Source organism: Delphinapterus leucas, chromosome 9, assembly GCF_059928025.1.
Source record: "Delphinapterus leucas isolate spDelLeu-1000000601 "Yukka" chromosome 9, BTC_Dleu_Yukka2, whole genome shotgun sequence".
Classification (NCBI taxonomy): domain Eukaryota; kingdom Metazoa; phylum Chordata; class Mammalia; order Artiodactyla; family Monodontidae; genus Delphinapterus; species Delphinapterus leucas.
Window position 1 is genome coordinate 21,956,967 of NC_143137.1, and position 20,668 is coordinate 21,977,634.

General features: G+C 46.9%; 1 protein-coding gene across 3 annotated transcripts in view; it reads left to right on the forward strand.

Moving 5' to 3' along the window:
- COPG2 (coat protein complex I subunit gamma 2) overlaps positions 1-20,668 on the forward strand; it is a 129,597-nt gene that overhangs the window by 86,800 nt on the left and 22,129 nt on the right. For all 3 annotated transcript variants that reach the window (XM_089917386.1, XM_089917387.1, XM_089917388.1), the window contains 6 exons: positions 1,302-1,377; positions 2,227-2,330; positions 2,817-2,942; positions 3,930-3,992; positions 4,451-4,590; positions 5,155-5,326. In XM_089917386.1, the coding sequence (XP_089773512.1) occupies positions 1,302-1,377; positions 2,227-2,330; positions 2,817-2,942; positions 3,930-3,992; positions 4,451-4,590; positions 5,155-5,326 (681 nt within the window). The remainder of the gene's footprint in view (positions 1-1,301; positions 1,378-2,226; positions 2,331-2,816; positions 2,943-3,929; positions 3,993-4,450; positions 4,591-5,154; positions 5,327-20,668) is intronic.

The following is a 20,668-nucleotide window of genomic DNA, read 5'->3' on the forward strand; positions in this document are numbered from 1 at the left end:
CCAGAGCTCTGCTGATATGCTGTGGCATTGCAGTCTCTTTCGTGAACTTGCACGTCTAGCTATCTAAGGCACTTTAAATTCAGCTTGAAATTCAAATTATCCCAAACAGAAATCCTCACCTATATCATCCACTCAGTTGCAAGGCTAGAACCTTACCCTATTGTTTTATAACCCCCATCTATCCTTTGGCAAAGTTCTTTCCATTCTGTCTCCTCAAAATGCATTTCTTCATTGTCTTTTTTCGTAGATTTCCTGAGGGCTGCATTAGGCTCCCATCCATTTCAGTTGCCCAACTAGTCTGACTGCCTGTAGTCTCGCCCATATCCAGTATATTCTCCACACTCTGCTACCAAAGTGGTCATTAGACATAAAATCTCACAAATTTAGAGTAGTACACTCTGCTACAAACACACAGATTCATCCTGTAGTTAACACCCGTTAATAATAGCCTTGAGGTTGAACCATAACCGAATTTTGTTTTGTCTCTAGTCTCTCACTTTTCTCCTGCTCTCCAGCACAGGTCTAGTGCTTCAGCCTTGCTTAGCTGTGTCCAGTCCCAGGATCTTGCCACACTTTCTTGTCTGGCCTGAGGGCCTTGGTACTTTTTATTCTCTCTCCCTCAAATGCTCTTTTCCTGCCCTCTGGCTAACTGTATTTGTTCTTCAGACTTTAGCTCAAGTAATAAGTGTCAACTCCTTGTCTGTCTCCTCCTTCTCCAATTCTGACTTACGTTCCTTTCTCTACTCACATAGTACCCTGAATATAGTCCTACCATGGACTTTCTGTGCTATGTTCTAACTACCTCTTTACTTACCTGTCTTTCCCACTGGAGTACAACTCCTTGATGTCTTCTGTCTTTCTGCCTCCAGCATCTAGCACAACTCCTGACAAAGGTTAAGTAAGCAGTAAACCTCTGTTGATACAGTGACTTTTAATAATAGAGTTTTTTGGGTTTTGGTTTTTGTTTTTTAATGTGTGGGGCTGGTTGTTTAAGATTAGAGCTTAATTAATCAGTGTGGTATATAAGGAGCTGGACTGGAAGATAGCTCATATAAGGAATACATATGATCCTTTTTCCTCAATGCATGGCGGGTTTTCTTACTTAGAGCTCTCTTGGGCCTGCTGATTTCTATTTATGCTTAAATGGATCAAGGAAATAAGATCAAGAAACTCACAGTAAAACAATAAGAGTTTATTCCAACTGAACACGGGGACACTCCTCTAATTTTTTATTTTAAATGATGACTGCTTGACTCTGAGAAGCCAATATTCATGTTGTTTTGTTTTATGCTCCATTACAGCTGCTGTGAGTGCTTTGGCTAAATTTGGGGCTCAGAATGAGAATCTTCTCCCAAGTATCCTAGTACTCTTACAAAGGTAATTAAAAGAATGTCTTTTTCTTTTCTTTTCTTTCCTTTTTAAAATAAGAATGCCATGTGGCTGAATAGAGAATTCCTCATTGTACCATATCAAAATGCATTGCAGGACCTAAGAGTAGAGCTGATGGAGTCAGGGCAAATGGCATTTTTCTTATTCTTCTGGTAATTTTGCATGTGCTAAGTACATGTAAAATTTGACTTCTAATTTCTCTTGCATGATTTTGAGGAAGTGACTTAAATACATGTGCCTCAATTTGTATAACAGGGGCCAACTTCAAAGAGATTCACTATGTAGAGTTGAAAATACCAGCTTTTCATGGTCTCCTTGACTCCCTATTTGATGAGGAAAAGACTTGCTTTAGCAAACACTCTGTGATTACATCTTGTAATTGAAGCAGAAAAATTACAAGCCAAAGGCTGGCTGGTTTAAATCAAATAAATTGCCATTTGAGTGATATCAGTGCCTGGATTCGGAATGCTTTTTAGTATCCTTGGAAAGTATAATATTACCATTTTTAAATTATATTCGAAGTCTAAGTCTTTACCAGGGTCATGTGGTTGCAGATCCAAGAATAGAATCCAAACTGCTATTTTATGTTATTGTGTCCTTCCTAATTATTTTAACGCCTACTTATGTAGTGCTTCTGATTCATAATGACACCATTTCTTTACCAATTGAGAACAGTACCCGATATTTGTGGAGATTTTAGGATCCACCGTTGGCTGTTGTTGAGCTCTTTTATAAAGGCAGTATCAGATGGCCTGGATCGTGTCCTTTAGGTATAGTGGTAAAGCTATTGGAAATCATTACGGTGCTATGACATGTATCTTCTGTATCCCTGGACAGGTGTATGATGGATACTGATGATGAGGTACGGGATAGAGCTACCTTCTATCTGAACGTGCTGCAGCAGAGGCAGATGGCGCTGAATGCTACATATATCTTCAATGGTCAGTGAGAGCCAAGAATGGAGACAAGTACACTTTTGTTCCACAAATGGTGTCTGAGAAGCATATCCATGATGATTTGCATATAAACTGGCTTCACTAGGCAAAATGCTTGGTTTCTGTCTTTGAATGCACTTCCATTTCTAGGGAGACCTAAAGTATGTAAAAGCCCAAAGAATATTGCTTTTTCCTGATCCTCCTTGAGCTCCCTCTTGGATGGGTTTACCTTTTTTTCCCTTATGCTATCATCGTTTCCATGTGTCTCCACTGCTTTGTTTTCTGGAAGATACTTCTATTTTGTTGAAAATTCCTATGCTCTGCTCCTATGCTTCCTTGGATGAAATTATAAGAGCCTTTATTTTTTATTATTTAGGTTATAAAATCTGTGGTTATAGTTTTCTTTGAAAGCTTAGATAAATATTACAAATCTGGGCCTATCTGGGTCCTAGGATTGGCAAGAAGTAGTGCTGAGAGTTTTCTGTTTCATAGGTCTGACAGTCTCTGTACCAGGGATGGAGAAAGCCTTACACCAGTACACACTGGAGCCTTCAGAAAAGCCCTTTGATATGAAATCTATTCCTCTTGCTATGGCTGCTGTCTTTGAACAGAAAGCAGGTAAGGGGAACACTGTTAGTTTTTCTATGTATAAGTAGTTTTACACCAATAAAATACACTGTTAGCATATTTTCTTTAATATTTCTTTTAATGGTCACTGCTTCTAATCTTACAGAACTAAGATGGATGATACTTTTTTTTTTTTTTTTTTTTTCCGGTACGCGGGCCTCTCACTGTTGTGGCCCCTCCCGTTGCGGAGCACAGGCTCTGGACGCGCAGGCCCAGCAGCCATGGCTCACGGGCCCAGCCACTCCGCGGCATGTGGGATTTTCCCAGACCGGGGCATGAACCCGTGTCCCCTGCATCGGCAGGCAGACTCTAAACCACTGCGCCACCAAGGAAGCCCCCTGGATGATTCTTTTTAAATTAGGGTTTTAAAATTTTTTCCCTTGTTTTCTCATGAAAGCAAGAATATGAATTGTGACTCAGATTGAAATTTTTTTTTTTTAATGCTAAGTGTTACAGTGTTTGAAGTTAGTTGTCACCGTGTGTTTCAGAGCAGTAATTGTGCTGTCACCTCTTATTTTTATTTTCCGATATTAGTTAACTTCTTAATTAATTTTTCTGTTGGAGGCTTAAAAAAATAAAGGAACAAAGTGTGTAGTGGTTAGAACCGAAAATGAAAGAGCTTATGCTTTCAACATTTTCAGGTTTTTTTGTTGGTACTATATAAGTAGTTTTTCCTGTTTGAATCACGAGGTTTGTTTTATAAACTGTTCCTCCTTTTAAGAGTAATTAAAAAAAAACATTTCGGTCCATTAAAGCAAATTTTGTATTTTTAGGACTTACTTTATTATTTCATAAAATATGTTCACTAAATACATTTTGAGTGTTCCTCCAAAAAAGATGACAGAGAACCTCCCGGTATGATTCAGCAATAGCACCTTATGTTTATCTGCTTAACGTTTCTGTCCTCATCTCCTGTCTGCATGTTTGGCTTGATAGTAGGAGGGAAGCTCATTTGATTGCTCATACTTGTCTTTGTAGAAATCACACTGATGGCTACTAAGCCCGAGAAGTTGGCTCCTTCCAGGCAAGACATTTTCCAAGGTATGATGATTTGATGTGTAGAAGCAGTAGCCTAGCACCCGAGGCATTGTAAGTATAATGAAGGCCACTACTTTTGTTCAATTTGATTAATTCTCAGTACGGGAGATCGTTGTATGGCCGAATATTGATTGTCCTAGCTTACAGTTGCGGGTGCTACCTGGAGTCTGTGGGACTTTCCAATTTCCAGTTGCCAGCTTACAGAGAATGCTTTTCTTACTCTGTATCAGGGAACTCAAATTCTATGAAATTAGGAATTAAGTTTGTCTGTCTGTTTGTTGCTTTTAGTAATTGAGTGTATAAACTCTTAAAAGATTATTTCACTAAAGCTTGGGGACACATTAGTTGAGTGTTCGACTATTAGTAAGACTATGGAAACTTAAAACATTTTAGACACCCAGAGTAATGTCTTCCCTGTCTTCTTACTTTCCTCCTCCTTTTCTTTCCTTTTTTCTTGATAGAACAACTGGCTGTCATTCCTGAGTTTATGAATCTAGGACCCTTGTTCAAGTCTTCTGAGCCTGTTCAACTTACAGAAGCAGAGACAGAATATTTTGTTCGTTGTATCAAGCACATGTTTACCAATCATATTGTGTTCCAGGTGAGATAAGCGCCAGAACTGGCTCCAGTAAGGGGTTTAGTATTAATCCCCTTTTAGTTTATGATTCTCGTTCCTTTTATAGAGAAGCAAATTTAGCAGCATATCTGGTTTTCTTTCCTAACTCCATAGCTGTAGAGATGTGATGGGTAGCTTTTGATGATTTAAATTTAAAAAGACATAAAACTGAAATGTCTGAAGAAGTTGGACAGCATAAAGTATAACCTGTGGAAAAAATAATCATCATTTAATATCAGGGTAAAATAAGTGTGTCATTCCAAGAACTTGGATTTCAGTTTGGTTCTCAGACAGCTATCAGACTTCTACCATCTTGTTTGGTAGAACTCAATCTCAGGAAGGAGGAAAACACTGGTTAATATAAACAAAAGAGACCTCAAGAATAAGGTTATCCTCGTTGCCTCAGGAAAAATCTTAGGGGGAGACATGCGTGGTGTTTAGAAAGTATAGAGGGTTCCAGAACTCAGTCGTGGGTTATGGGTGGGAAGGAACAACTTGCTTGCAAACAGTTCTTCTCCTTCATAACTTTCCTATTTGCTGACTTTTCAGTTTGACTGTACCAATACTCTCAATGACCAGCTACTGGAGAAAGTGACAGTGCAGGTGGAACCATCAGATTCCTATGAAGTGCTGTGTTGTATCCCAGTCCCCAGCCTACCTTATAATCAACCAGGAATATGCTACACGCTTGTTCGTTTACCTGATGATGACTCTACAGCAGGTAATAACACACAGAATGGAAGAGATATGATTAAGAGTGCATTACCACTTGAGCTCTTAAATGTTTGGACAGATGTTTGGGGTTCAAGAATTTGTTTCTTTTCTGGAATTAAATGATGGTATATTTATAAAATGAGTTACTGCTTACAGAAATATTAATTTTATAACCAAGTTTCTGAGTAAAATATGCTGGACATTTAATTGTAAAACAGAAACTGGATGTATACAGTGGTAGCCCAAAAAGGAACTCAGACTTTCTGTTGGAACAGTGTCACCACTAGTGAGGGTTCATATACCTGATGTCTCCTATGAAGGATCATGGTCTACTTCTCCCTGAATGTTTCTTTCCAGGGCATCCTAAGGACTTTTTATTTAGTAGATCCATGGCATCATAAAATATATTGTTTTTAAGGGTCCTGTAACACGAGGCAAGTGTCTAAGAGTATGTCTCAGCCTAATGAGTGGCTTAGCCAACATCTGTGTATCCACATTTGAGAAGGGCTTGTAATCTGCTTGACCTGTATGCAGTCTTGGGGGTGGGGTGGGGTGGGGGAGGCCTGTGAAGAACAGCCAATTGCTAGTGCCAGTGGTATTTACAAATTGGGGGTTTGAGATCTTCTAACCTATGAATGTCAAGTGTTTGTTGTACTTGATTTCTTTTTCCCATTTTCCCACCTGAGTTCTTTTCTTCCCATATTCACTGCAGAGTTTTCACAACTGTTACCCAGTTTTCACTGAAATAAGCACACACATTGCACTTACATTTTGAACAATTTTTATTACTAGTACAGGAAAAAACAATTTTTACTACTGATACAGGAAAAAACAATTTTTACTACTAATACAGGAAAAAACAATTTTTACTACTAATACAGGAAAAAACAATTTTTACTACTAATACAGGAAAAAACAATTTTTACTACTAATACAGGAAAAATCAGATAGAAGTTAACAAATATTGGGAAAGTTACAGAGTTACAAGAAATCGTAAAAGCACTAGTAAATAGTTATCCCTGGTCATCATTCATTACATTTGGGGCTTAACCTGTCTTCCCTTAGCCCCTCTCCCAACTCCCTTTTTAAATGTTGGTTCTGGGAGCCCCTGCCCAGTCTTACCTGTGTTGGATGATAGACCAGGCTACTCAACTCTAGCACGAGGTAGATTCAAGTTGGCACCATTGCTGGGTCTGAACCCCAGGTTGTTCCCTCTGGCCCTGGGTGGACCTGCAGTTGCGGCCACCCTGGATCCATAAGCTCCTGGGTAGGAAGGCACTTTCCTATCTGGCCTCCACTATTTCTCCTTCGAGCATTAGGCCATCCAACTTTAACCTTTAGTTACCTCCTTTATCCCTTTATGAGGTTTCTCTTATTCCATTCCCTTTTAGCTTCACTTTCTTTCCTGGTCTGTTTCCCTCTGGTTAGATTTGACTTATGTCCACCAGCCAGTAATTAAGCTGGCTGTACTCTTATGTAAATAAAGCTAGTTTTATTTACCCTTATTCTAAACCAGTATCTGGGCCCAGTCTTAATGTAGCCCTATGGCTTCTGCCATCATCCTGGGATACACCATACTTCTTCAGTTTTTTCCAGTAGGCACCTCTCCATATTTCAAAATTCTAACCCCATTTTACTTCCCACTAAGTTTCTGTTTTTTAAGGGATGCCATTACTTCGCCACTTAATTTTGGAAGCAAAATGCTGAACTCATTGGTTAAAGAATCAAGCTCTCCCCAATTGTGAATACTAGCTCCTCCCATTTCCCCAGGTTCACTTGGATAACTGATAACTCAGGTGCCTCACACCCCAGGGAGTGGTTCTAACAGAATACAATAAATACAATTTTACAATATCAAAATACATAAAACAACAATATTGAAATTACAGAAGTTACATATAGTATAGGAGAAAACAACAACAACAGAAAACACTTCTACTAAGACAGAAAGCATAGGGAGGTTTTCTTACCCCTCCTTACTGTGTAGTTAATTTCTTTTTAAAACAGATCTTACAAATTAGCCCAGAGGTTTCAACCTTTGGTCTGCTGGCTATGGACTCTTTTGCTCGATGGTTGTTAGTATTTTGTCTATAAAAATTTGTCATTTGGAGAACTTTCTTTCTTTTCTGTTAAATTCAAAGGGTTTGCTGGTTGGTGTTAAAACTTAGTTATAAACTCTTGTGATTGCATCTTGGAGAAAAGAAATGGAATTCTTCCAATGGAAGTCTCAACACTTGGACTTTTAAAATTTTGTTAGTAGTTGATTTACGTTTTACCTATCATTTACCTGCTTAAAAAAAAACTCCTTTCTATTCTTTAGTCTTTGTTAGAAACTCTAAAATTTTTAATCCATGGCCAATCCAAAGTCTTTGCTGTGCAATGAATAGAAGTGAAATACCAGGGCATAGGTGGTAATAAGAGTCTTTTCCACATGCCTTCCTTTCAGCATTTTCCCATTGCAGATATTCTGGATTTTACCAATCACCTGAAGATCTATACATCAATCACCTCTGCTTGTCTCATCTCAGAAAATATATTTTCCGTATAGTCACAGAAAAAAATAGAAATTCTATAGATTGTGTTTTCCTTCAACTTGAAAACTGTATAGAATAGAAAGTAATGTAGGTTTTGGAGATAGATAAATTCGATTTGAATTCTGACTCTGTTACACACTGAGTGTGTAATCATAGGCAAGTTATTTGATCTCTGTAAACCTTCTAGGATTGTTATAAGGATAAAATGAAATTAAGTAACGTGATTAGCGTGGTGCCAGGCACATAGTAAATACTTAATAGATAGAGGCTATTATTGCTTCAATTCTGAAACTATCCACTTTCTCCTTTTATCCTCTTTAACAATCAAGTCTTTCACAGTTCAAAAGACACCCACCCACCCATATCCTCAGAAAGTTATTCCATCACCTGTTCTTACATTTTCTGTATCTTTAAACTTTCCCACTCCTCCTTACTTTATAAGTATACAAAAAATCTATGCCATCTGAAAAAATTTACTTTAACTCAACATCAAGATATTACCATAACTCCTTCCCTGAAATCTTGGGCAAATTGTGGAAAGAGTAATCAACATCATAAGTCTCAATTTAGTCCTACTTATCTTCCATCCTCCAACAACTACTCTTTACTGAAAAATTTCTAGAAAAGCCTTCAAGGCAGCATGCTTTCTTAGCGTCCTTTCTCATCCAGCAACGTTCCTTCCTCTGAATGTTTATTACACCAGTAACAACATATATATGCAACATTCTACAAATTTTTCCCCACTTTGGACCTCTGTAATGACTCTACCTTTTTGCTTTATTACTTACTCAGAACCATTCTAATCCCTATATTGCTTTTATTATTGAACTCTTGGTCCTCATTGCATCATTATTTCTCATTTCAACAAATTTAGATAACTCATTTAAATAGCCTTCAATAGAAAATATCCATACTAAGATCAAGTTTAACAGGACATGTATATGAGTTTCTCTTTCTGTTTTTTTTTTTTTTGGTTTTTTTTTTGTGTTTTTTTTTTTTGCGGTACGCGGGCCTCTCACTGTTGTGGCCTCTCCCGTTGCGGAGCACAGGCTCCGGATGCGCAGGCTCAGCGGTCATGGCTCACGGGCCCAGCCGCTCCGCGACACGTGGGATCTTCCCAGACCAGGGCACGAACCCTGCATCGTTAGGCCGACTCTCAACCACTGCGCCACCAGGGAAGCCCTCTCTTTCTGTTTTTCATTAGGGATGCTGCCTCCCATTTAACAATTCATAACTCTTTCATATTATACATACATACTGCAGTTCTTGCAGTTCTACATTTCCTTAAACCTTTATCTTAATGAGCTACCACAGGATCCTGATGGACTCCAATCTCTTCGCTGAATCTGTTTTCTCCATTCCATTATTTGCTATTCAGTATTAGCCATATTAACTCCTGACAATCTGAATTAAATCCACAGCTTCAGTTAAGTAAAATTTATCTGTTTTTTTACTTTGACGCACCTCCAACCGCTCACTGGTATCCATATTAATGACCCTTGGTGGAACTTTGCATTCTTCCAAGCTAAGCACGTAATCTGAATTTTTACTCAAATGCTAATAAAAAAGCAGGATAGGTTGAACATTACTATTTAGCCACCATTTCCCCTACCTTTATCACTAGAATTTGTATCAGCCTAGCCGTAGAATCCATATTCCTCCAAATCTGACCCGTTAATGAGACTTGCCAAGATTCCAGTTTGAGACCTCATTCACCTGCTCATTCATCTTGCAACCAACCTCCCTTTCCTCAAACACACTGAAATTTCAACATTTCCTCTGTGCTGACTTTGAACCTGTTTTCCTATCCTAGTTCATGTTCCCATTTCACACCATCATCGATAGCTGTCATCTTTATTGCTGCCTTTCTTAAATGATAACATCTCTCCAGAATGCAATATAAACATGGCACATCCACTCATTTCCTTTTTCCCCATCTTGTAGCCTTAGAAAAACTGGTTCACAGTCTGGCCTTTAAATGGATTCAGTATGTGAAAATGTGTGAAATTACTCCTTGACCTACTCTTATTATTCAAAACAACCCCATTCTCTGGCATGTGTCTTCATCTTAGGATGTCAGGAGCACTAATGTTACGAGGACTGCTGCTGACGCTCTCCCTTCAGATTTTGTTTTATGAATTTATCTCTATGTGACCATTTATTCTCTTGAATCTACCCACTTCGACATAATTGTCTGATAGATTTTTCAGGCAGCCACCCACCAATTTCCTTGTGGTAATTTCTTTTTATATATTTCTCCCATTTCCCTTTATTCCATTAATTGTGATCAAGTTGAACAGGTCGCACTATGCATCCTAACCATTATAATGTTCCTTAATAATTCCAAGAATGATTTGTATGTATACTGTTGACTTAGTTCCAATTTTATTTTAACCACTTCTTTTCTCTTTTTCCTCTGCTCATTTTCATTGGAAAAACAATGAACGTATAAACACTATATCAGCATCTGTAGGAGGCATATTTTACCAGTGCTAAATACAATTCTTTCAAAATCCAATTGATTGCACTATACACCTTTGCTTTGTACTTGGCTATGCTGTAGCCTCTCCCTCTATAAACATTCTACATTGTCTATCTTCCCATAAAACAGTGCTTTCCCACAGATATAACAGATAGCACCTGTACTTTCTTTTATTCACTAGTGTACACCTGCTGTCTGGCCTCAATACCACCCCTCCTGCCCCTGAGATCTGCTGACGTCCCCAGATTGGGAGCTCTTAAAGCTGCCTTCCCCTTTTCTGTAGAGCTCCCTTTAACTTCCCTGAGCCCTTCACACATTCATGAGGTTCTTCCCCTCATCTATGCCCTGTCCCTTTCTTTTCCCATTGACTCCCCTGACCCATCTCAATACTGGCCTACCACCTTCATGGACACTCGAGAATCCAAGGATCTCTCTCTTTGCAGGCTGGGTGTGGACTGAACGTTGCTCAGCCCATCCTCTGCCTTTTCTCCCACTCTTGTCTTCAAGAGCCTCTCTGCTTAATCTTCAACATCCCATCCTACTTCCCCTACCACCTGTCAGTCATGCCACAGATGCAGTGGTCTTTTCCTTGACATCTGCTCTCTTCTTGACCTGCCCTCATGCTCCCCAGTCTCCAGCTTCTTGGTCTGCAGTGTGCTGTAGTGACTCCATATGCTGTCCCCATTCATCCCCTAAGCACCGTGTCTTTTCAGGTCCCTCAGGCTTCTGTCTGACCTTCCATCGTTTCGTGTCGTCATGCCCTGCATTGACGGGCTCGTCTCCAAAATTTTCCACAGACCACTACTTTTACCAGCTCATCCTCTTCTCACCTCGTCCACCTCCCCCATGTTCCAACCTGGCCTTACCCACGCTGTCCTCTCCCTCCTGCATGGGCTTCCTCACACCCTTGGCCCACTCATGGGTGCACAGCTCCTGGACCCTCGACATCCAACTCCATCCTTTTGGCTCTTTGCTATCACACTCTGTGCAGTGTGTTCCCTGATCCTCTCAACAAGCCTCTCCTGCCCTGGTTGCTGGGTGCCATTGCCTCACCTTCCTCACTCTTCTTAGCCATTGGACCTCCTCTTCTCTACCACCTGTTTCAGAATGCTCACCTGATCTCGCCTACGTCCGGGGCCCACCTCCATCATCTCTCCTTATTTCCTTCTCTACTGTATGTATAGCAAAGGAGCTGTCCTACCTGAGCCATGTGACATTCTTTAAAGAAGCTGCTGTCTGTGCACCTTCCAGCTGGATTCAGTTATCTCCTCTGCTCTGGGCTCCCTTCTCCATCCCCCATCCACTGCTCAACCCAGTTGAGTCGTCTCTGCTTCAGGCACACTGTGTTGAATCCTCACGCTCCGCCCACCAACCCACGCTCATGAGCCAGGCTGAGCTTGCCTCCTGGGCCGCACGACCCCACGACATCACTCCCTGTAACCTTTCAGGTTTCCATCCAGACCCCTTGTCACGTACTCTTCTGACACAGCTCTCAGGGAGGCTCCGGCCTCTGATTCTCCGACCTTTTTCTTTCACCGCAGCACTCTCACCTTCTTCCCACCCTCTTGCCCCCGCACCTGCCAGACCCACTCCCGACACCACCGCCCTCAGTCTGGACCTGCACAGAGCCCTGGGTCCTGCTGTCCGCCCTCCCTCCCCCCTCAGGGCAGTCATCTCTTTTCCAGACGCTCTCCTGCACTGTCCTCTCCTGTCCCATCTGCCCCTTCCTTCTGCGTGGACACCCCCCTCCGGTGCTCTCTGCTCACATACACACAACCCAACTTCCTTTCAGTCACTTCCATCTCCCTCAGCCTTACTCCTCCAGAGTCCTAAGCTCAGGGACACCATGCTTGCAATCCACTCCCAACTGATTGACCGTAATACCCCTCCCCCCTCCCCCCTCCCCCAATCATTCCAGGTGCCTTGCTGGCTACATTCATTTACTCGCTGTCTCCCTGGTCCTGCCTGGGTCCGTTTCCTCCATGTCTGACACTCTTGACTCTGATGCCTCCGTCTGCCTGACTCGGGCTCATCTGCTCATGCTTCACCCCTCTTCCCAGCTGCCCACCCTGCCCCTTCCACCCAGTGATTCTCACCCGAGGATGCGTGACCCCCAAGGCAAGCCTATCAGCATCATCTTTCAGGAATGTTTTTGTGTTTTCTTTTTTGATTTTTTTGGTTTTGTTTTGAGCAAAGCTATGCTCACCCTCAGATGTTCTGACAGGCCTCCCTTGGGGTCCATGCCCACAGCCCCCCTTGGGTGAAATCGACCCCCCCCCCCCGGGGAAGAATCACTGCTGTGGAAGCCCAGCGTGCCTCCCTGGGCTGCACTCCCCCCTTGCCTGCCTCTAGGCTCCCATCGGTTGCCATTGACCCTTGTTCCTCAAGGATCCCAGCCCCGCCCCCCACTCTGACACTGGCCCGGCACTGTCCTCCTGGAACCACCACATTCCCTTCCATATTAACTCACTGACACCTGACGTGCCGTAAACCCCGTTCTGCATTAAAACACTATTCTTTTCACACACCCCTATATACCCCTCCTGCCCCCCATCCTTTATGACCCTCAGGCACTGGGACAATATCTTTGGTGCTTGTCCTTCTTGCCACTCGCCATTGTCTATCACCCTAGGTTACCCCTCCTCATATCAGACCCACGACACCATCCCCCTGGAGAATCTTGCCCCTACTGTCCTCAACTCCCTCTGTGATTCCTGCCAGGCAGACCTTTCCCTCCCTTCCTGCAGCTACTCTCCTTTGTCCTCTCTGGGTGGCTTGCCTAGTCTTCCCAGCCCTCTCCTCACTCAGCCTGAAGTCATCACCCCAACACTGGACTTGAAATCAGTCCAGAAGCGCAGTTAAAGTAGATGATTTTCTCAGTGTCTGCAGTTGGATCTCCCTCCCCACCCCACCTCCACTCCCAGCAATCCCAACCCTGTCCTCCCATACAACCCTGTCAAACCCGACCTGCACCCCGACCCCAACGCCATCCCCACTCATTCCCTGAGCTCCTCCCTCCCCGCCCCCAACTCCCTCCCCGCCCCCAGCGGATCCGTAGTAAAGAGCCTGGCGGAAGAGTTGCACCCTTGCCACAACATTCGAGGCTGTAGCAGCGGCCACTGCTCCCCACCCCCTGCCTGCCACCCTCCACTCCTCCCTCCCCAAGCCTCTGCTCCCACTGGCTGGCCCTGTAACTCTGAGGTTCCTTCTGGTTGGCACCTCCGAGATCTGCCTGGATTCCTACCTGCCCACCTCCCTCTTCCTGCTGCTCCCCCGTTGGTGTCCAGCCTGTGTCCCTTCCGCTGCGCTCCATTCTCCATCCTCCCCTGGATGCCTCCCATCACCTGGTCTGTCTCTGGTAGGTGGCCCTCCTGTCGTGCCACATCAAGACCCCATTTGAACATTCCTTCCTGTGACCTCTCCTCATGTGATCTGTTCCTTCCCTTTCCTTCCCTGGCCCAGGGAAAGCGTCTGCCTCTTCTCTAGGGCCCGTGATGTCATCTCAGTGCTCCCTGATGCCTGTCATCGAGTTGCATTGGGTCATCCCTTCTCCGTAGGGGGTGCTCCCTCCTGTGACCTGCTCTCACAGCTCACGCTCTTTCCTTCCCCTGCCCTGCCACATTCTCTCCTGAAATCATGGGCTGTCATTGGTCTGGTCCTTCCGCTGGCTTGGGCCACCATTTCCCTTTAGGCTCCCTTTTCCTTAGTCGTGTTCTGTCTCACCTTCCTTCCTCTTCTCTCTTCCCTTTTAATCAAGCCGTTGCCCACGGGACTTTACACCAGGCCCCCACTTCGCTATCTTCTCCTTCCCTCACCTCCACTGCTTTCATCTCTCCTCCTTCGGACCCTGGGGTACACCCCTGCCCATTGCCTTGCTCTCCCACTCCGTGATGACGTGGTCCAGATCTCTCCTTTGCCCTCCTTCCCTCTTGGCCATATTTTAAGACTCTCTTCTGGTTGTGCATCCCATTCTGCCTGCCCCCTCTGTTGTTCCCGAGATCCACTCTCCTCATCATGAGACCCCACCTCCAACTCTCCACCATTCTGCCCCTTGCTGTCTCTCCCTGTGCCTCTTTGCTGCCTCCATTCTCTTCTCTGACTACACATATGGTTTGAAGGTCCCTGGTTCCCTGTGTGGACTCTCTCTGCCACATCCTAGGACTCCACCCTTTATAGCTCCCTTGTAATAGCAGAAGCACTGTTGATACCACCTGAATTCCTGGCCACTTCTCTGCCAGTTCTAAGCATATTTGCTACCAACACACTGGGCTCCATCCACTTGAGTCCATCCTGAAGTTCCTGAGGTTACCTGCCAGTCATTTCTGTGCAGGATGTATCTAATGTGCAATGCTGCCCTGTTTCCTCCATGTCACCACAGTCATTGTGGCTCCTGTCCCCAATTGCTCCTAAGAGCCCTGGGTCTTTAAACACCCAGGCTTTGGCATCTCAGCTGGGACCTGCTCTGCTCCTACCACTGGGCCTCAGTACTGCACAGGCCACTCCTCTTGAGCCGTGAGATCAGTGGATGTCCCCACATTCATGAGGTTCTCTCCCCTCTTCTGTGCCTGTCCCTTAACTTGTGCCATCGACCACCTGACCCAACCTGCTCCCTCCTTCTCATAGCTGCCCAAGATGCCTCTGTCTCTTGCTATCCAGAGTGGGTGGGGATTGGACGTTACTTGGCCCATACTCTGCCTTTTCTTCCGCTGAGAAACGCTCTACTTCATCTGCAGCATCCGTCCTATTTCCCCTGCCACCTGAGTCACGCGAGGTCTTCGCTCCTGTTCCTCGATACCTGCTCCCTCTCTTCCGACACACGCTCATGTTCCTGACCGCCAACTCCTGGTCCACAAAGTGCTGTCCATGGCCTCTGAAAACAGCCATAAGGACCCTACATTTCAGGTCTGCCATTTTGGAAAAGGTGGTTGTTTCCGGGTCCTCTCTGATGTTTCTTTTTCTCACCATGCCCCGTCTCCAGCATTTTCAGTGGGCCTCTACCTCTACCAGCCCAGGCTCCTCTGGCCTTACCCACCTCTCCCTGCTCCTCGCTTGCCTTACCTGTGCTGTGCTCTTCCCCCTGCATGGGCTTCCTCTGACCCTGGGTCCAATTTTCAGGGCAAGGTTCCTGGATTCTACACATCCACTCTCTCCTGTGTGCTCTTTGCCATCCTCCCAGCACAGTGTGTTCCCTGATCCTTGCAGCAAGCCTCTCCTGCCCTGGCTGCTGGGCACCATCACCCGACCTTCCTCCTTCTTCTGGCCCATTGGACCCCTTCTCCTCTACCACACTCTCTCACCAGTTGGAGACTGCTCACCTGACCTCCTTGGCCCAGTTTCTAAGTCTCTGCTGCTTTGCAGTTACTGCATACACAGCAAAGGAACTGTCCTACCTGAGCCACGTGACATTCTTTAAAGAAGCTACTGTCTGTGCACCTTCCAGCCGGATTCAGTTATCTCCTCTGCTCTGGGCTCCCTTCTCCGTCCCCCATCCACTGCTCAGCCCGGTTGAGTCGTCTCTGCTTCAGGCACACTGTGTTGAATCCTCACGCTCCGCCCACCAACCCACGCTCATGAGCCAGGCTGAGCTTGCCTCCCGGGCCGCACGACCCCACGACATCACTCCCTGTAACCTTTCAGGTTTCCATCCAGACCCCTTGTCACGTACTCTTCTGACACAGCTCTCAGGGAGGCTCCGGCCTCTGATTCTCCGACCTTTTTCTTTCACCGCAGCACTCTCACCTTCTTCCCACCCTCTTGCCCCCGCACCTGCCAGACCCACTCCCGACACCACCGCCCTCAGTCTGGACCTGCACAGAGCCCTGGGTCCTGCTGTCCGCCCTCCCTCCCCCCTCGGGGCAGTCATCTCTCTTCCAGACGCTCTCCTGCACTGTCCTCTCCCGTCTCTTTTCATGCCCACAGCCCCACCCACCCCTTGTATCCCCTGCGCTTCATGACTCTCAGGCATGTGACAGTATCTTTGGTCTAATTCTCCTCTTTCTCAGTGCTTGTCATTTGTCCCTTTGAATAGTTTATCCCTCCTCATTTCAGATCTGTGACACCCCCTGCCCTTACGGTCATAATGTCCATCCGTCTTTCCTGCCAACCAGCTGTTTCCCTTCTGCCTTCCTGCAGCCGCTCTCCTTTGTCCTCTCTGGGCGGCTTCAGTGCTCTCACCCTCCCTCTTCTTAACGTGCTCATCACCCCCAGCACCGGACTTGTAATCGGTCCACAAGCTCAGTTAAAGTAAGTGACTTTCTCAGTGCCTGGAGCTTGATTCATGTGTCCCGACTCCAACCCCCGTCCCCGCATCCCCACTGATCCCAACCCTGCCCTCCCACCCAACCCAGTCAACCCCTACCTGCACCCCAATCCTGATCCCCGTCCCAAAGTCCATCCCCCAAGCTCTCACCCCATCCCTGCCAGATCCACAGTAAAGGGCCTGGCTGAAAAGTTCCACCCTTGCTGCAACCTTTGAGGCTGTAAGAGCAGTCCCTGCTCCCCGCCCCTTGCCTGCCACCCCTTTCCCACTCCTCCTTCCCCATGTCTCTGCTCCCACTGGCTGGCCCCAGTACTCTGCACTTACTTCCAGTTAGCGCCTCTGACATCTACCTGGTTTCCTACCTGCCACTTCCCTCTTCTCATTGCTCCTCTTAGTGGTAACCAGCCTGCCTCCTTCCATCTCTCTCCATCCTCCCCTGTGCACCTTCCATCACCTGGTCTGTCTCTGGCAGGTGACTCTCCCTTGGTGCTGCATTGAGGCCCCCATTTTGACATTCCTTCCCAAGACCTTTCCTCGTGGGACCCATTCCTTCCCTTTCCCTCCCTGGCCCAGGGATGGCATCTCCCTCTTCTCTAGGGCCCGTGATGTCATCTCAGTGCTCCCTGATGCCTGTCATCGAGTTGCATTGGGTCATCCCTTCTCCGTAGGGGGTGCTCCCTCCTGTGACCTGCTCTCACAGCTCACGCTCTTTTCATCCCCTGCCCTGCCACGTTCTCTCCTGAAATCATGGGCTGTCACTGGTCTGGTCCTTCCGCTGGCTTGGGCCACCGTTTCCCTTTAGGCTCCCTTTTCCTTAGTCTTGCTCTGTGTCACCTTCCTTCCTCTTCTCTCTTCCCTTTTAATCAAGCCATTGCCCACGGGAGTTTACACCAGGCCCCTACTTCCCTGTCTTCTCCTTCCCTCACCTCCACTGCTTCCATCTCTCTTCCTTTGGACCGAGGATGCACCCCTGCCCATCGCCTTCCTCTCCCACTCCCCAATAACATGTCCAGACACCCCTCTTTCCGTCTAGGCCACGATCCCCTCACAGCACCCATGTGCAGATCTTAAGACCCTCCAATTGCCCCCCGTCCCATTCGGCCTTGCTCCCTCTGTTGTTTGGGTCCAGCCTCCCGAACAAGAGTCCCTCACCCTCCAACCATTTAGCGTCCCACCCGTTGCTCTCTCCCCTTATGGTCCTTTCCTGCCCACATTATCTTCTCAGACTAGACCTCTGATACCCCACTGGCTTCACGGGTCCCAGCTGTTCCCCTGATTGCCTGTGCAGAGTCTTTCTGCCACTTGCTAACCTCCATTCTTCAGCACCTGGTGAAGAGCAGCAGAATGGGTTTGGTGACTGAGGACAGATGCTGTTACCACCTTAGTTCCCACCCATTCCTGTGCCATTTCTAAGCAGGCTTGCTACCTGCACACTGGATTCCACCTGGTCCTTTCCAGTGTCCCTGAGGGTACCTGCTAGTAGTTTGTGTGCGGGGTCTATCTGATGGTACAGCACTGCCCTGTCCTCTGTGTCACCAGTCGTTGTGGCCCTTTCCCCCGTGCTCTAAGGGACTTGGGTCTTCAAAGGCCCAGGCAATGGTGTCTCAGCTCTGCTTTGCTCCTACCATCTGGCATCAGTGCCACACAAAACCTTCTTGCCTCCTGAGATCTCCCCTTCAGGCTGCCCTGCTCTTCTCTGCAGTGCCCCCTTTACCTGTTCTGAGCCCCGAGCATGTCCATGATGTTCTTTCCCCTCTTCACTGCCACCTGTTCCTTTCTTTTCCCATCGACTTCCCTGACCCAACTTGTATCCCGCAGACACCTTTCATGGCTGCCCGAGACTCCAATGTCTCTCTTTCCAAGCTGGCTGCCACTGAACTGGCTCGGCCCCTCATCCACCTTTTCTCCTGCTCTTGTCTCCAGGAGCCCCTCTGCTTCCTCTTCAACATCTCATCCTACTTCCTCTACCAGCCGCCAGTCACGTGACACATTTCCCAATCTTTCCCTTCTTCTTTGACCTGCCTTTATGTTCCCCCATTGCCAGCTTCTTGGTCCCCAGCATGCTGTACTGAACCCAGGCTGTCTGAATTCACACCAAAGCATGCTACGTTTTGGGCCTACCATTTTGGAGAAAATCGTTGCTTCTAGGTGCTCTCTGACCTTTCATCATCTCACCATGCGCTACGCTGACAGGGCTGTCTCCAAATTTCCAAAGAGCCACTGCCTCTACCATCTCAGCCTCCTCGGGCCTCACCCACCTCTCCCTGCTCCTCACCTGCCTTACCCTCGCGGTGCGCCTCCTCCTGCATGGGCTTCCTCATGCCCTCGACCCACTTTTGGGAGCACGGTTCCTAGATTCTCCACATCCACTGTCTCCTTCTAGCCCTTTGTCATCCATCTCTTGATGCAGTGTGTTCCCAGATCCTCTCAACAAGCCTCTCCTGCCCTGGCTGCCGGGCACCATCGCCTGCAGTTTCTTACTCATCTGGCCCGTTGGATCCCCTCTTCTCTCCATACCCTCCCACCTGTCAGAGACTGCTCACCTGGCCTCCTGGTTTCAAGGTCTCTCCTGCTTTGCTCCTCTACTGCAACACAGTAAAAAGCTGTCCTACCTGAGCATGTAGCATTCTTTCAGCTACCGCTGTGAACCTCCCAACTGGATTCAGTTGTCCCTCGGCTGAGTGCTCCCTTCCTGACCCTCACCTGCTGCTCAGCCCAGTTCAACCCTCTTTGCCTCAGACACACAGCACTGAGTCCACACACTCTGCCCACCAGCCCACCCTCAGCCCTGGGCACCTACGCTGTACTTTCCTCCGGGACCTCGTAAAGCTTGCTGCCTGTAACCTTTCATGTTTCCATTCCAGACCCCTTGTTGCATGCTCTTCTGACAGCTCTCGGGGAGCCTCCCCCTCTGATCCTCCTCCCCTCTTCCTTCCACTCCAGTACTTCGACTTCTGCCTCCCTCCTGCCTGACATCATCCCGTTCGGTCTCGAACTGCACAGAGCCCTGAGTCCTGCTGTCTGCCCTCCCTCTCTCCTCCTCCCTCTCCAGCAGTCGTCTCTCTCCCAGATGCACTCCTCCGTGTTTTGTCCCATCCGTCTGCCCTTTCTTCACTGTGGACATCTCGCCCAGAGCTCTCTGCTCAGATTTGCACAACCCACCTTCCTTTTGGTCGCCATTCCCATCTCTCTCAGCCCTACTCTTCAGGTGTCCTCAGCTCAGGGACCACCACCTTGTTGCCCACCCTCTCTACCATGGATGGTGAATCCTAACCTGCCCCCTCTCATTCCAGGCCCTTTGTTGGCTACATCCATTTGCTCACTGTCTGCTTGGTCTGGGTCCTTTTCCCTTATTTCTGACACTCTTGACTCTGATGCCTCCGTCTGCCCGACTTGGGCTCATCTGCTCATGCTTCACCTTTCTGCCCAGCTGCCCACCCTGCCCCTTCCACCCAGTGATTCTCACCCGAGGATGCGTGACCCCCGGGCAAGTCAGCCTCATTATCCCGCGTGCTCTTGTGCTTTCCTTTGGGGATTTTCTTGATTTCTCGTTGTATTGAGCAGAGTGCTACTCACTGTTCAGATGTTTTCATGGAACTCTCTTGGGGCCATTGCCCACAGCTTCTCCTTGGGTGAAATCCACCCCCCTGTCCCCATGATGATCCCTGCTGGGGAAGCCCAATGTGACCTCCTGGGCTGCACTCTCCCTTGCCCACCTCTAGCCTCCCATTGGTTGCTATTGACACTTCTTCAGAATCCCCAAATGGCCCCACTCTGACACTGGTCAGTACTCAGAACCACCACAATCCCTTCCGCAGTTACTCACTGACACCCGACAGGACACAAATCTCAGTCTGCAATGTATTGTTCTTTTCACACACACATCCCACAGGTCTTCTACCCATCCTCAATGACTCTCAGGCATTGGGACAATATCACTGGTCAAAATCTGGTCCTTCTTGGCACCTGCCATTGTTTTTTTCCCTACTTTACCCCTCCTCATAGCAGGCCCACGACATTGTCCCCCTGCAGAGCCTTGCCCCATGGTCCTTCTGTCCCTCTGTGATTCCTGCC